Source organism: Hemicordylus capensis, chromosome 2, assembly GCF_027244095.1.
Source record: "Hemicordylus capensis ecotype Gifberg chromosome 2, rHemCap1.1.pri, whole genome shotgun sequence".
Lineage (NCBI taxonomy): Eukaryota > Metazoa > Chordata > Lepidosauria > Squamata > Cordylidae > Hemicordylus > Hemicordylus capensis.
In genome coordinates, this window is record NC_069658.1 from 171,489,737 (window position 1) to 171,506,355 (window position 16,619).

Consider the following 16,619-nt stretch of genomic DNA (forward strand, 5'->3'; position numbering starts at 1 on the left):
CTCAGCCTCAATGGTGTTCAGAAACAATTGAGGGCAAGGAACCACCACTTCCTTTGACTGGCACAGGGTAAGAACCTCGGGGTCCCCTTCAGTCTATTTGGGTGCTGCTTAAGAATCTTTCTAGCCTTATGAAGGAGCACAGGGAAATCACTTAAGGCAAGCAAGTAATGGGAAACATTTTGGGAAAACTCAGCCTCCTCCTCAAAAAGTTCCCCTTCTCCCTTGTCAGACACAGATTCCTCTGAGTCTGACTCCCTGTCGGGGACATTAAGTTCTGGCAGCTCAGGAGACTTTGGCCCCTGGGGTGACACATCCGGAGGCTGCTGCAAGGGCTTGGAACTTTCCCCTTTCTTATGGGCTGCGTGCCCTCTGGTGGTGCTCTCCTTGTCAGCCTAGGGCCCTGGAGACGTCTGCATCCAACCCTCAGAATGGGTGGGAACAGAAACTTTGGCAGGAACAGGAGTAGCCCAGTCCTTTGTGAGCTCATCCCGCACAACCCATCTGAGAAGCGCTACAAAGTGCTCAAGGATCTCCTCCTCCAAACCCCCTTCCTCCTGACTGGCTCCTGCGCCGGAGCGGCCACAGAAGCTGAAGCCACCCACACTCACCCAGGCTGTTTGAGTGCCCACAGAAGCTCCTGGGGAAGCTGGGTCAGTGGAGTTGGATCCCCGGACCAGGAGAGAGCCAGTATTGGACGCATCCCCCACCTCCACCCCCTCTGCTAAGCGTGGCCACTTTGCGTGTTTGCCCTTTGCGGCTACCTTGCAGAGGGAGGAGGAACTCTCCTCGGCCACAGCAGAGACCACTGACATCCACTCCTGCCAGCAAATGGCAGCGGTAACGACCTCAGAGAGAGAGGGAGAAGCCTCTCTCTCTTCGCTGCCTGCCTGCATGGCCACGGTGGAAAAGGCCTGCGTAGAAAGGCTAGGCTTGACAATGGGGAGCCGTGAACGCAGCGCAAGCACCTCCCTTTCCGCACTAACTCATGGCTGAAACAAAGAGGAAAGCGGGCAGTGGGGGGGAGGAACGGGGAAGGAAAAAACAATCATGTCACACCAAGTTCCAAACAACAGCTCCTGCTCCAAGCAAGACAGGGTGAAGACTTGAGCCTGAGGGGGTGAATCCTCCAAGGGGACTCCGTATCTGAAAGCTTATTGGCCCTGTCTTCGGGCAGGTGGAAGGATCAACCCGTCAATCAAAAGGAGACACTCCCACACTGAGGGAGAATACTACAATTATACACTGGATACATGTATTATGAACCAGGTAGAAATCAAACTTCAACAACACTATAGCTTTCAACAATGAACATGAAATTTGGCACGGCAAGAGTTGCTGTGACTAACTGGTTCCCTGTTCAGCAAAAACCAAGACATTGGGGGTCTTGATGTCTGACAAAAACAGACTGGATTTGTCTTATTTAGGAATATATTCCTATCCTAGAATAAGCACTATTCTAGTCCGCAGCTTGGGAGTGTTTCAACGCTGTCCTTGGAGGCACAGGTGCTTTTTATGAGCTATAGCTGGTACACCAGCTGCAACCCTACTTGGAGAAGTTGAACCTGACCTCAGTCACTCATGCTTTGGTAACATCCAGATTGGACTACTGCAAAGCTCTACATAAGGCTGCTCGTGGCCCTGACACTGTTCACAACAGAGATCCAGTTGTGTGGCCCCTTGGCTTTGGAACGCCCTCCACGAAGTGCTTCGCCATGTTCCCTCCTTCAGTGTTTTAAAAAAATAATTTAAAACATCTTTTAAAAGAGGTATCTGCTGCTTATATTTGCTAAGTTCTTTAGTTTGTATAGTTCAGTTTTTAGTTTTTTATTAATAACTTAACTGAAACGGGTTTTTTAATATTGTAATTTTAAATGTGGATTTAGCCTGGTCTTTTAACTTAACTTTATTCATCTTTTATTTTACAGTGTATCTATTTTATTAATGTTGTGAGCCACCCCAAGCAGTAGTGTACTAGAGGAGCAGAGTATAAATATAAATATAATAAATAAAAATACTACATCTGCCTTATAATATGCCAAATAAGTGCTGATTATACAAGTTCCACAATGACATCATCATCAGCTGATGCCAATTCCTAGGATTTAGCCTCAATCACTTTGGCAATGCCTTGGATAATTAAGATTAAGAGACAGCAACAGAATAAGGGACATGAAGTTAATGAAGAGACATGACATTTGATTACATGCTGCCCTCGTTACTCACGGTTCCAGTGGTTTCACACATACACAACTGGGTCATAGAGACCCAGTTTCTTTATCTGTGGTTATAAAAAATAGGCAAAATTCACCTATCTGTAGTTCCTGGCTGGCCAGAATGATTTCAATGGCTGCCATTTTGCAGTACAGAGCCATTTTGTGGCTCTTTTAAAAAAATAATTATGAGAATTTTAACAAAGATTTTGAGGATTTGCAAGGTGGGGAGGCCTTCTGGAAAGCTGGAGAGCAGAATACTGTGCTTTATTCCCTTTATTTCTGCTTTTTTTTGGTCCATTTTAAGATCAAGGAACCTACACACCCCTCCCCAGTTCCCATTGTCTCAAGGTCTTGTTATTTATGGTTTCTTTATTCATACTTATAGGTGAGAATTGAACATGCATAAATAATGAAGGCCACATGTACTTTTCTAAAGTGGATTTTTACAAAGAAAAAGACTGCAAAGTTCCACAATTATCATAAGTTGTTGAAAGATGAAACTGAAATGGATACTCCCAAGCACCCCTGTTTTAGCAGTCAGTGTAAAAGGCATTAAATATAATCCAGGCTTATAAATGGTCACCTATGGCAAGTATGAATGAGGACGTCTCCTAAGAAATCTTTATTTTTGTGTTCTCACCAAAAGGTGATTACAAGTCACCTGGTTTGGTTTTGCTAAAAACTGCTCATATGCAGCCGAAATCAAGGCCTGAAATTCCTATTTGGCCATGCCCCCAAAACAGGCAGCAGCCATGTTGGCTCTGCTGTGACATCATTGCTGACATCTTTCTTTGAGGCCAGGTCATTCAAAGTATGGAGAGTGAAGTTTCATGCAGTAAACACACCCATGATTTTGAAATATCCAGAAGGTACAAATGCTGTATAGCAGCACTGTGCAAGAGCACAACAAAAAGCAAATTGGCAAAATATATGTGCATGTAGTTAAAGAAAAGAGGTGACAGAAAGCTTGGGTAGATGCAGTGAGAAAAGTTGTTCAGTGAGCAATTTCCATGGTTGTGTCAGGAGGACCATTTCAATATTAAAATAGTTATAAAGTGTTTATTATCCAATATTGTGTTTGTATGGGTGTTTTTATTTGATTTCCCTGACCCCTTTTAAAAATGAGAGCAACTGTGTGGTCTGGAGAAGGGAAAGTGAACAGTTTCATTCCATTTTCAGGAGTGGAGATTAGGGGAGTGAAGCGAAGGTCACAAGGTTAGTATTAAAGCTTGTTTTACAACTCAAAACAATCTCCCTTCCCCCCACCCCACCCCAAATCACACACTCATACTGGCATGCCAGTATAAGAGGAAATTTTTATTTGATTTTTCTCTGCCTTTAAAAAAAGGAGGGAATAAACTGTGTGGAGACGTGGGGGTGGACAGTGTCTGTTTCCTGCTCTTTTTGCCTTTGCCCTAATAACAGCTGAGAAGCAAGTCAGCACTGGTGAAATCTGCCCCCCCCCCCCGCGAAAGAGAAACCTCTTGAAAATCAAGGGCAACCATTGCGACAGTACATTTGATTGGTTTAACTCATGTCTCTGAGGTTGACTGGGCCTGTTCTATCACATAGGCCTCAACTACTTACAAGTGTTAGTGTTGCGGCTTCCATATGGCAGTGGCACCATTCCCATACTGTAGGTAAAGCTGCACCTGTTGACTGTCTGTCTCTCATGCCTAAAAGGCCCTCTGGCCCTTACAAGGAACTTGAGGTCATTCTGCTTATGAGATACAATTTTGGAGGGTTGTAAAAGCCAAATAGGACCACTAAGGCCTAGCAGTTTGAGGTAAATGAAGGAAGAGGCCACTGTCACAGCTAAAGAGCCAAGGCCTATGTGACTGAGCCTGTATAACTCAAAGACATGAGTTAAATCATTCAACTGTAATAACAGCTGCCCTTTTCTTTCAAGAGATTTCATCTTACCTGTGGGAGTGGAGCAGATTTCACCAGCTCTGACAGAAATTCTTCTCAGCTATTTCTAAAGTGAAAGACAAAAACAAAAAAAAACAGGAAACAGGCACTGTCTCCCCACCACTTTTCTTCACACAAGACCACCACCCCTTTATTTCTTAAAGGGGCAGAAAAATAAAAAATGTTTCCCTATACTGGCACACCATGTAAGAATGCCATGCATATTTTGCAGAATGGAGATTTCTTAAAGTTATAGAACAAGCTCTAATACTAACGTCGTGGCCTTCTCTCCCCTCATCTCCACTCCAACGTAATCTTCATTACCAGTGAAGCAACTTGTGATCATGCAGCAATCTACAAATAGCAGATTTGCTGAATTTCTTTTACAAATCTTTTTCCAGACATTTTCAGCAATCAGAGCAAAATAAATCTACACAACTGTCAGTCCTCTCACATATATCAAAAGTCCACAGGAAGGTTGAGGTAGCGCTGGGTCTTGGACCAAGTGTTTGGTCTCTCTCCAGGTCTTTTGTTAGGCTGAATTGCGGGCTCAGCAGCAGCTGCAGTAGCTGCATGGCCGAAAAAAGGAAACACATCCTCATTAACTGGGAAAGCTAGGAGGTTCCGCGTTCTTTCAGTAGGGTTTGAGTTTGAGCTGTAAATGGGGCTTCCGATAAAAGTGGGGGGCCCTCTGATAATGAGCCCATGAGGGCTTCTACCATTTGCGTAAGATCCATGAAAACAAAAGAGATACGCCCAAATATATTTAAGGAAAGAACACAAACAGAATATCCAAAAAGGCTGTTTGGAACTTGATAAAAGCAAAGTAAACAGGCCTGAAATGGGCATTCGATTTGAAGAGCTCTCTGCGTGTTGTTCTCTTAAGCAAGACAGGAAAGGAACTGGGGCTTTAGGGCTCCACCTACTGCTAGCCAAAAGTTCTGTTGTGACAACTTCCTGTCTGTTCCTGAGGCATGATGGGCACACAACCCTATGGTAAAGGATGGTCTCTGATTAACAGAAGAAAGCAGGTTCTTTTAGTGCCACAACTGACTTACACACAGATATATACAGGCAGGCTAGTAGAGGTTTGTGGAGTAGGAACTTTTGTGGATGTATCTGTAAGGTGGTACAACTTTATATTTAAAGAGGTAGCTTATAAATGCCAAATTAGTGTTTTAAAACAGATGTTTACCGGAAGAGTTCCTGTCAACAAGACATAAAATCAGTACAAAGTGAATGAAATATAACATCCTTCAGTAAGAAAAAATAGAATGCCTTAAACTTGTCAGCTCCTGTGATTACACCATTAATTTAGCACTCTTGCTGCCTTGACGAATTCCATTTTCTTCTTTGCCATAAAGCTGTAAAGGGCAGCTTTTCCATCTACAGCTTATCAGAGTGAATGATGGAAACATGCCTCCTACAGATCACCATCAGAACTTCTAGATGCCAGCCTGAATAGAACTGAACAAAAAAAGCCTAAGCAACCTAGCACCTGAAGTTTGTATAGTCTGGCTTTAGTTTCTTTTCTATGTAAGCAGAACATAGAACCACCACAGGCTGTAGAAGCCACTTGCCTGGTTACCAGTATAGGTTAAGAATTATTTATGAATAATAAGGCTACTAATTTTTTCCCCATGGGAGAATATCTATCTATCTATCCATACATACATACATACTTATTTCTCTAAGACGGGCCATGTGTGGGGACGTGGCAGAAAGGAAGCGATTGGCTGACAGAAGGGGAGGAGGCGATTGGCTGACAGCACATGAGAGTTCAGAAAGCGAGAAGGCAGCAGCTGGAGAGGAGTGTGGGCGGCCGTTTCGGAAAGCCAGGAAGTTTGCCAGCTGGGGTCGGAAAGCCAGGAAGTTTGGGGAATGGGGACGGAGTTTGTATAAGGCTGCAACATAAAGTGCCAGGGAATTTGGCAGAAGGGGACGGGTGGTGGTTCGCTGCCTCCAAACACGCCAAGGAGCTTGAGGGCGCTGCGGAAAACAGTTGAGCAACAGGGAGGCCATTGTTAGTGCGTGTCTGCCACACCCGCTGTCAGGAGGGAGTTTGCCAGCTGGGGTTGGCTGCATGAAGGCGCTGCGGAAAGCAAGAGCGGTGGCAGGGAGGGTGTTGTTACTGCCCACCCACCGCACCCGCCGTTGGGAGGGAGCTTGCCAGCTAAGATTGTGAAGCAGTGAGCTCTGGGACTGGGGATGGAAGGAGTTTGTGGTGGGGAAATAAAGCACCAGGGAATTCAGCGGAAGGGGGCAGGTGGTGATTCACTGCCTCAAAACGCGCTAAGGAACTTGAGGTCAGCACGAGGGCACTGCGGAAAGCAGTTGGGTGGCAGGGAGGCCGTTGTTAGTGCCCACCTACCACACCAGCCACTGGAAGGGAAATAATGGTGGCGGCAAAGAGGTGAGTGGACACTGGGTGAAGGCACGCTGGCCAGGAGGAGGCGGTGGCGGCAGCAGGACAGGAGGAGGTGGCGGGGAGGAATAATGGAGGCGGCGAGGCAGTGGGCAAAGCCTCACTGGCCAGGAGGAGGAGGCAGGAGGCAACGGCAGGACAGCCTGGCCCAACTAGAGGCACAGATGCTCTGCATCCGGGCCCATTAGTATGTAAACTTATTTGAAGAAAAGGGGTATACACTTGCAAGGAAATATTTACATTTGATATGAACTTCAATTTGGCAGGATGACCTAAGAATACATTCACTTTTCTCAAAGACTGAAAATGTTGTCAACACAGGCGATCCAAAGCAGGAAGTCAGCACATGTTAAACCCATGGGGTGTTTCGCTGCAACTCCAGATGTAGTACTGCCAACAACTGGGGATGATGGGAGTTCTTGTTCAGCAACAGCTGGACAGCCAAGGTTGCCTATCCCTGGCCTAGAAGCTTCTGGAAGGTCATGAAATATTTTTCTTAATGCCAGGCTGAGCTCACATTTCAAGGTACCTGAACCCTTCCAATTGTCAACCTTCTATACCATCCTTTTTCTTACCCAGATTTCCTTGCTCAATGGTCAGAACCACTTCATCCATCACCAAGGCCCTGAAGTCCAGGTCCTCTTCACAACACTTGGCTTTGAGTGCCCTCAGGATTTCCTGCTGAGGGTAGTCTTCCCTGATACGACGATCTGTTAAAAACCACAGCCTAGGAGCAATCGAGCTACACATCTTGAAACAGTCCTACAAGCTTTAGGTCTCCTCTGAAAAGATTGTCTAGAAAATTGAAAGAAAGAAAAACTTAGCACAGAAAGGTTTCAATCTTTCCCACATCTTATTTGCAAGCAGCAACATACATTTACATCATGTATCTGCAGCAAGATATATTGTTATCAAAAATGTTTAGTATTACTACTGAACATATATTTTTGCTGATGGTATCAATCACAGGGCAGATAGATTCCAAATCCAAACTGATATCAATTGCTGAACAAAAGTAGAACAAGTTTGGCAATGAGGGAGGGAAAGCAAGATCTCTGATGAAAATTCCAAACCAATATACATTTCTTCTTCTTTATCTTCCCACAATTTATTTTAATTCAGCAAGTCATCCTTTAAGTTGCCTCCTACTAACCTCCCTGGGCCCATACGTCCTCCTTACAATTATTAGCCTATCACCTTCATTTTATTAACCTTTAACTACAGATTATGATATGGTATGCTACTGCTCATCCATTCAAATCTCACTTGTACTCAAGGTCACTTGACATCTTCACCCATCCCATTCCTGTTTTGGCCTGGATGCTTTCTTTACTGACTAACTTGATTCTTTCTGGCTTCCATATAGCATCAAGTCTTCTATCCTTACCCCAAGCTATTTCTAAGCAGAAGCAAATGCATCCAGACAGTGTTGGGAAACAGCATCCCTTCCACTGCCCTTCAGCCTTCTAGAATCATGCAGCAATAAACCACAACCTGTTTATTGCTGAGACAAAAGATACCGAAGTCAGAATTCCACAAAAGTTGCCTGCCATGCTGATTCCTTAGAGTAAAAGCAAACATTTAGTAGTAGCAGTTCTTTGCACAGTTATTTAGCCTATTAGAAATGCAAAGGTTAGAGCTGACAGGAGAGCCTTTGTTAAGCAAAACTCAGTGTATTTTATGTATGCACGTTTACTCAGAAGTCCCACTGATTTCAATGGCACTTACTCCGAGGTATGTGTGCACAGGAATGCAATCTTTGACTAAGGAGCCCAAGTTTGTGGTAAGGAACGTTTTTTGTAGTAAGGAACTTTGTAGTAAGGAAGTGCTACCATAACTGAAATACAGATTATTTCCCTTCCTTTTAAACTGGGACCTTCACTCCACATTTTAATCAAACTTTTGCAAACTTTGTAGGCAGAAGTGCTCTAGAATGGAAAACTGACAAGTAGATTCTATACAATGAGAATGCAAGTGACAAAAAAAGTCAAGTCTTTAAGGTGCCATAGGACTCAATTTTTGAAAAACCTGCCTGTCATTCTGTAATAAAATATCTTTAACACATAAATAAGCATCTTACTGACCAAAGTCCATGCTTTTCACACATTTTGCTTCCTCCACCAGAAAAATATAATTGTATAAATTGAGCTTTTAATTGAATTATCTAAATATATCTACAGTGGGAAACAATTGGCCTTAAGAAACGAAGATAATCAAAGACTACGAAATCACAGATTAGGGAGCTATGTGTGCATGCACTCATAATTTAGATAGTCTGAGTCAATACCTAATAATCAGTTTGATGAAACAGCTATTTTGAAAATGCACTTAATAGTACTACAGTACCATGGCGGGATTAGATTTCACAGCTGGGGACCCCTAAATTGTGTGTTTTTTTTGGGGGGGGAATAGTATTTGAAGTATGCGGGAGGCTAGGAGTGTTTCTGAGGGGGCTGTTTGGTGGGTGTGTTTGGCGGGATGGATGTTACTAGTCAATCTTTCACTAGTAAGCCAAGCACTGTGAATATTTGTGGATACTTGCTAATAATCTTTTTGATTAAATGGTGATTCCCCACCTCCGCTACATTTTCTACTCATCTGAGAAAAGGAATTCAAATTCACATGAATTAGGGTACTGAACCTGGAACTGTTATGAGAAATGATCTTGTGTGCAGTATAAGTTGTTTGGTTTGCAGGGTTTAAATCTATGCAAAGAAAAATCTAAATATCACCATTCAAATTGTTAATAGGCAGCTAGCTATCAAAAGTTCATAACACAAATAACCAATTGCTCTCTACACTTGGTCTTATTGCTACCACAGATCACTGGGGGCACTTTTCTGGAATTTTATTTTCCTATATTGATGAAAGGCAGTCCCATGAAGGTATCTTGCAGTACAGCCTATATTGTTTGAGCATCAGATAGACAAAACTAGCTGTCTTTTTTAAAATGCTAGAAACCTGGAATCTGCTCTTTAAATACAGGAAATATGTTCTGACCTATTACTGCATTACTGGTCTACTTTAAGGGAATGGAATAAATTTTGGAGAACCTACTTTCTGCGACTCTTTCCCATTTCCCTTTCCTCTTTGAACTGAGAAGAGCTGGAATAACTGCTTTTCTGACCTAGCTTTAACAACTGAGCTTGTCTGTCTGTGTGGGATTTTGCAATAAGCAATGTGCCCGAACAGATTTAACACAGAGCTATCTTACTGTAATTTCTGTTACACAGTATAGCTCATCTCTCTCTTCTACTAGAAACACAGTAAGCTGCGTTTTCTTAAACTCAGGAATAAAGTGTTCCTTTTCATTCCATGTGACAATGATGAACAGAATCCCAGATGTTTTCACCTCTAGGCTTGTATGCAATTTAGAAACCTAACACCATCAAAATTATAGTATGTGATTTGTAGTTGTGATAAGTTCCTGGGCAAACAAAACAATACAAGGAGGAAGACCAGCATCATATCTCTGCTTAATATTTGAGCCACACCACAATTCAGCATTCATAAGCATCTACCCAAACTAGTCCATTTAAGATGGCCATTTTATTTATAGTAAGCTTCCACATAGGTGTTACACCTTCTCCTTTCCTTTGGGAAGAGACAGGGAAGCTAAGCACTAGCATAAAAATGTAAAGGAAGTTATCCTACAAAGTAAAAAAAAAAAAAAAAAGGTTGCCAGTGAAGATGAGATGCTTAAGCTTCTTATATTACAGTATTTTGTTCCTTCAAGCTGTCTTCTATAGTTCAACACTTTATCAAGGTGATGAAGTGCATTTTTCTCTTGGAAGCCATCTGGAATTAGTTTATACTGTCAACTAGGGCAATAGTGAGCATCCTCAATAATTAGAGGCAGAACTGAGAGGCCCTGTATATTGCAACATTGTGCTCAAGTATAATGCTTTTCCCTCTATCAGAATGAATAGCCATTCTCCTAAATGGGAGAACATTAAAAAGGATGCTCTCAGACACATCCCTGGAATGGGAGAGAAATCTACCACTGTGACCCCAATGTCCGGGACAGAAATCAGTTTCCCCTTCTTAACTGTGTTCCAAATTGTAGCCTGTTTACTTTGTCCCATAATTCTCAATGGGAGGGAAGAAGTAGACAAATCGAGTCAGACAATCATTTACAGCAGTTTTACCTTCACACACGTGCCGAGTCACTGGCAACCTGGAACTAAAGCACGTCTTGACAAGTTTTCTTTGGATCTAAGAGCCAGCCCAAATGTTTAGGAGCCAAATGGGCGTTCTGAGAAAAGTATTGGCCTTAGCCCCGCATTGTAGAGTGGGAAGGTAAATGGTCTTTTCTTTACCCCTTTACAAGTAACAGAACAGAAATAGGGTTGCATCCAACAACTTATTTTATTTAATAACTCTACCTCTGAAAACCGAAGTACCACAGTTAAATTTCTAACAGTCATAGTTCCCTAGTGCCTAGCATTTGTCAACTACTAAACTAATGTCTGGACAAGTGGTATTGGAGGGGGTTATTTTGCCATTTTTCATTCTGCTCTTGCAGGCAGCAGCAATGCCCAAAGGGCTCATGCCAGTCACTTTTTTTTTGGTAGAATGCACCAGGAAATGACAGAGTCATTTCCTGGTGCATTCCACAGAACAAAAATTGCAACTAGCATATGACAGTCACTATGAACATTATCAATGCTTCAGGAACTGCTGATGTCGCTACTGCAGAAAGAAATGTGGCAAAAAAAATTGAATAACCAGACTCTTCCAACACCCCTGAAGTAAACAAGCTCAAAAATCTGCAGGATGGTAGATTTGGGGACTTAATTACAAAGCTGACTCATTTGCTAGCTGCAAGAATTGCAGCTAAGTGGAAACCTTCCAAGACAGAATGGCTAAGTAAAGGTTAGGTATGCAACTAAACTGGCAAGTCTGATGTTATACACTGTTGTACTTTATGCTGGTCAAAGACCAAAATAAAAAAAAGGCAAAAAAAATTATTTGATACAGGATTCTTTGATATATTGGCTGTCAAATTAACAAGATTAGATTTTTATTTTTGTTGCTTCAGGAACTGCTGATGTCGCTACTGCAGAAAGAAATGTGGCCAAAAAAAAAGGAATAACCAGACTCTTCCAATACCCCTGAAGTAAACAAGCTCAAAAATATTGGTTGGCATAATGTAAATTAGGTAGATATTGGTTGGCATATTGTAAATTAGGTTAGAATAATTTAAGTACAAGAGTGCCATTGCCTTTGTTAATGCAGTGTATTTATGGTGATGTAAACTGCCTGAGCCATTTTTAGAAGGGTGGTATATCAATTAATCAAATATCAAATAAATAAATTCTGTGTTTTAATGTTTTATATTATTCTATGTTTATGTTATTGCGAGCAGGCTGATACACTTGTCTACACAGCCTCATCCCTTCAGCATATCCTGATCCAAGCATATCCTGATCGCTTTAAGGAACAGAACTAGAGGTGCTTTGTTGACTCCCTTGTCCTCCTTGAATTGGCCCCATCCTCTGGGTGAGTTCTGCAGGCTTACCCTCTCTTCCATGGTCCCACCTGCCAGGTCAGAGATTGGAGCCAATCTTTCCAGGCACCCGTGTATCACACCTCACATCTTCCCCAGAACCAAAAGCAGACAACCTTGGTGCTGGGAGATCGTTACACCAGCAAGACACAGGGGCCAGCAAAACTTGAGACAGCACACACTTCCGGATACAGCAAGGAGCGGTTGTGCCGGTTCAGGACAAAGAGAGACTGTGGGCTGCTTACTCCTTGCTGCATACTGACCACCATGCAGCAAGCAGCAAACATTCTATCTTTGTCCTGAACAAGCATATCTGCTCCTTGCTATATCACTGTTGAGTATGTCTTGCTAGTATCCCGGTCTCACAGAACCAAGCTTCTTAGCTTTTACTGCTGGGGCAAGCATGCAGTGAGAAGCAGGGCCAAGCATGTTCTCAGAAGATAAGAGGGGGAAATTGCAGTATCAACACCTATCTCTGACCTAAAGGGCAAGGCTCTGGAGGAGAGGGCAGGCAGGATCCAACACAGGAACAGCCACAAAGGTGAGCACAGAGCAGCATGTAGGTAAGTGATGCATGCAGCGGAGCAGAGTGCCCATCCTTGCCACCTCATATCAACACCTCCCCTTGCCTTATGGATATGGAGCCATTCCTGGACAGAACCCTGAGGATAGGCTTATTTTTAGTCATGTATTTTCAAAAGTCAATCCTATATGCCTATGATGTACTTGTCTTCTTTTTAAGAGTAATATTCCAAGAAGGGCTCAGTTGTTTTTAAGCAAAATTTTCAACATTCCATTTCAACAAGATCTTCCACTCAGTCATATGAAATCTCCTTATCAGAAAATTATTAGCCATGAGAAATGGTGTAGTCAGTCAAGTGCAGTCTTTCATAATCTCATTTGCAAGGTTTGTGCTCACTCTGCAAACCAGGATCAAAAGAAATCCAATCCTAGTTTTCAGGTGCACACAAACCATACTTTGCCCATTTGGACAAGATAATAGTTTGCCTCAAACCAGAAAGACAAACAGGGTATCCTTGCAAGCCGAGTGAAGGGAAGAGGGAGTGTGCTAGCTTGGAGGTGTTTGGCATTATGTCTGAACCACCTCAATGAAATTAATATCTATATCCCAAAACTGTATTTCAGATGCTGTAGTCCCAGTCAATCCTCAAACTGGAATATTAAGAGTTTGTTATGTATAAGCAAAACTGTTTGGAATTCTAAAGTGTTAAAGAACTATTAAATGAAGGTGTTAACACAGCTAAGGTAACCCAGGCAGCAGCTGCAGTCTGTCTTCATTTTCTCTATTACAAAAATAATCATTGCAGCCAGAGATGATCCACTGCACACTTCTTTGAAAGCATCAGTAGTGTCAACACACCCCTTCTGCTTTCTTTTTATAGTTGCAAAGGACGCCACAGTCTGGAGAAATAGGAATATTTCAGCTATTGTGGTTAGTCAACTGCAGAAACATAGAACACTCCTTAACCTTCATCTCACTCCTCCTCCATTGTATTCTCTCATCCATATGGGAAATAAATTTTTCCTCCTCTTCTGCTTATGTAACCCCATTCCCTTTTAAAATATTAGTGATTCTTTCCACGTAATTCCCCTAAATGACAGCTCCTCGGTTCTTATCTCCTTATGATAAAATCTCTCTCCACCCAACATCTGCATCCTTTTCATTGTGTATACCCTTTTTGCAGGTGCCAGCTATTTTCAGATCTATAGCACATACCTTTAATGGCAAACGGATAATGCACAGGAGACATCAATTTGCATCTCAGTGCTCATTTCTTTGCTCCCTTCCCCCACTACACTCACAGTCTAAGCATACCCCTCCACCAGATGGGGGGGAGGAGAGAGAAAAGAGAGAACTGGGTGAATGAATAAATGAATAATAGTAGTGTGACTTACCAGACACTTGGGGGTGGGAAATGAAAAATATCCAGACACTGTTGATTCTATTCCTCTTATTGAGGAGAGATCTTTCTGGGACTTTCTTTGTTTTCCACCTTTAGCACCCCCTTGGGAGATAATCAAGTCCTCTCAGTGCCCTTTGGCTCTTGAATAGTGGTTTGATCACGGAGCCTCCAAAATAAAGTGTCATATGAACTGTATTCTCCTATTATCCCAATGGGTGATGGCTAGCTACTGCAATGAAAACTAGTTTGGTGAAGTGGGGAATTTAATATCCTGCTAGCTCTGAGAGGAGATAAGGGGGGAAAGGACCCTTGAGTTCTACTGAGGGCTAAATAACCAAAGTACAGAAAACTCCTTGTGCATTTCTGGCTCCCTCAGAACTGGGGCCCTACAAAGGCTGAACCTGGCATGAGCAACACCTAGGAAGAGAGAGAAAAAATCTTTGTTAGTTTACTACACTTACAGCTCAGCTAAGAGAAATCAGAGTGATACATAGTAGAAAATAAAATTCAGCTTTTTAAAAAATTCTCAGAATTACCAAATCCCTTCACAAGTTAAGTTGTCTTGATAGGGATGGAAATTGGACTAAACATAACGATATACATTTTGATAAATGTATAACAGGAAGATTATGGAGAAGATCTGCATCTCAGTTTTACTAGAAGAACATGTATTCTACATCCATCTCTCAAACTGAACCACTGTTGTTACACACAGAATATACATAAAAAACTGAAGTGCAAAATTTCAAACACCTAAGTCATTTTTTAGCCACAGTTTACAGTACTTACACTTGGGTAATGAATTCAGTAACAACAAAATGTATGTTTACACAGAACGGGTGTAATGTTTTCTCGGCAGCCATACCATTACAAAAAAATAAAACAAAAATAGAATAATACAAAGAAGCTAAGTCCAGTAGTTAGGCTTTGTAAAACCATGCACACAAAAATTACGTAGAAACACTTCCCACACGGAGTCTTTTGCAGGTCACCATAAATGTTTAAGCATCAGTACCCAGACAAAGAATCCTAAAATAAAATATGCACGTGTATTCTCTCCACCAGGACACAGAAGATGAGAAAGACGAGACAATTTCAAGTCATCAGGGCTTTAAACAAGTCACTAACCTGGTTGCTGCTTCCGTCTCCTCCTGAACAAGGCTTTGGATTTAGGATGGCGAAAAATGTGGCAAGGCCTCCGAGATGTGGCAAGGCCTTCCTCAATTGTTTGAAAATAGGGTTAATAAAATAAATATGTGGAAACATAGACGTTGAGAAAGGAGAAGTTGCAACAGAACTCTAAACGCTTTAAGATGCTCCCCAATCGCGCTTGGATTCCTGGAGATGTAAGATTACTTAATTCCGCTCTCCAATTATTTCCCAATAAAAAAATTGTGAAACCGCAGTCGAACGGCGGGGGGGGGAGAAGAACTGGCGAAACCAAGCGCGCCCCGCCCTCCTCACGCGCTTTACCCCGCCACAAGAGCACGAGCAAAATGGGGAGAGGAGGGAGGGGCGACCTGCCCTCCCTGGAGACACAAGCGAGCCAAGGGGGCGACTAATTAATGCCTCTCCTCCGCGAAGGAAGGAGGGGAGGCAGGCAGGCAGTCAGTCTCGAGGCTGTTCCGCAGAGCGAGCCTCCACCCCTCCCCACGGCTCCCGCGGCTGCCTGAGTCGCGCTCGCTACAGAAACCGCCACAGCCCGCCGATCCTCGTTCCTGACTGACGAGCCAGGTAGCAGCAGGAAAGGGAGGAAGGAATCGAAAGACGCGGCTAGCACGCGCGCACGGCGGAGGGAGGAGGTGTGGTTGGCTCGCACACGCGAGCGCGCTCAGAGGTCCTTCGGCCGCCGCCTTCGACGCGCGTCCCACCCGCTGTCTGAAAGCACCCTCCCCTTCCTTCAACCAATCCGGCGGCCCAAGAAAGGGGAAAGGCGCGCAAACCTTTCCCTACCCCCGCCCCCTTCTGAGCGCGCGCTACTGCGGATGCTTGTGAGAGAATTCCCGTTGTTGAAGGGGGAGGGGGCGCATGTGAGAGGCTGAGGCTGAGGCTGGCCGGCCCGCCCGCCGCCGACCCCCTCGGTCTCCCGGCTCCCTGCCCAGCCGCCGTCAGTTTCACCTCAGTCGAGGCTTGTTTGCGAATGATTTCTTTCTCAAGAACTCGTGGCCACCGGTTTTCTCAAATATTTGCCTGCCACTTTCCCTTTCCTTATTTAAAATATGTATTATTGGGGGCAGCTCACAACGTTAATAAAACAGATGCATTGTAAAACAAAAGGTTAAGAAAGTTAACCAAGTTTTTAAAAAGCATGCTAACACAACATTTTAAATCACCATTTTTTTAAAAAAAGTTTCAAATTAAAAATTAATAAAAAGCTAAAAACAGAACTATAGAAATGAAAGAACCTACCAGATATAAGCAGCAAATAAAACATTTTAAAGCTCCTTTTAAAAGATGTGTTTACAGTTGGTTTTTTACAAACACTGAGGGAGAGAGCATAGCAAAGCTCTTTGGGGATGGCATTCCAAAGCCGAAAGGCCACAACCAAAAAGTCCCTGTACAGTGCCCGCCAACCAGATCACTATTAGTGGCAGGGCCATGAGCGGGGCCTGAGATGCTGAGCAGAGGACCCTGGC

At 43.2% G+C, this 16,619-nt stretch overlaps 1 protein-coding gene across 6 annotated transcripts in view; it reads right to left on the reverse strand.

Annotated features, from left to right (window-relative positions):
* The window catches only part of RIMKLB (ribosomal modification protein rimK like family member B), a 96,586-nt gene extending 80,173 nt beyond the window's left edge, over positions 1–16,413 (reverse strand). For 3 of the 6 annotated variants that reach the window (XM_053300551.1, XM_053300552.1, XM_053300550.1), the window contains exons 1-3: positions 15,112–15,950; positions 13,976–14,400; positions 7,125–7,344 (exon numbers count right to left, since the gene is read on the reverse strand). In XM_053300551.1, coding sequence (XP_053156526.1) covers positions 7,125–7,299 — 175 coding nt within the window. In that variant the 5' untranslated portion in view covers positions 7,300–7,344; positions 13,976–14,400; positions 15,112–15,950. Of the gene's footprint in view, positions 1–7,124; positions 7,345–13,975; positions 14,401–15,111; positions 15,951–16,392 lie in introns of those variants that run through there. The other 3 variants (XM_053300555.1, XM_053300554.1, XM_053300553.1) reach the window with 2 other exon arrangements.
* Between the last annotated feature and the right edge of the window lie 206 nt (positions 16,414–16,619).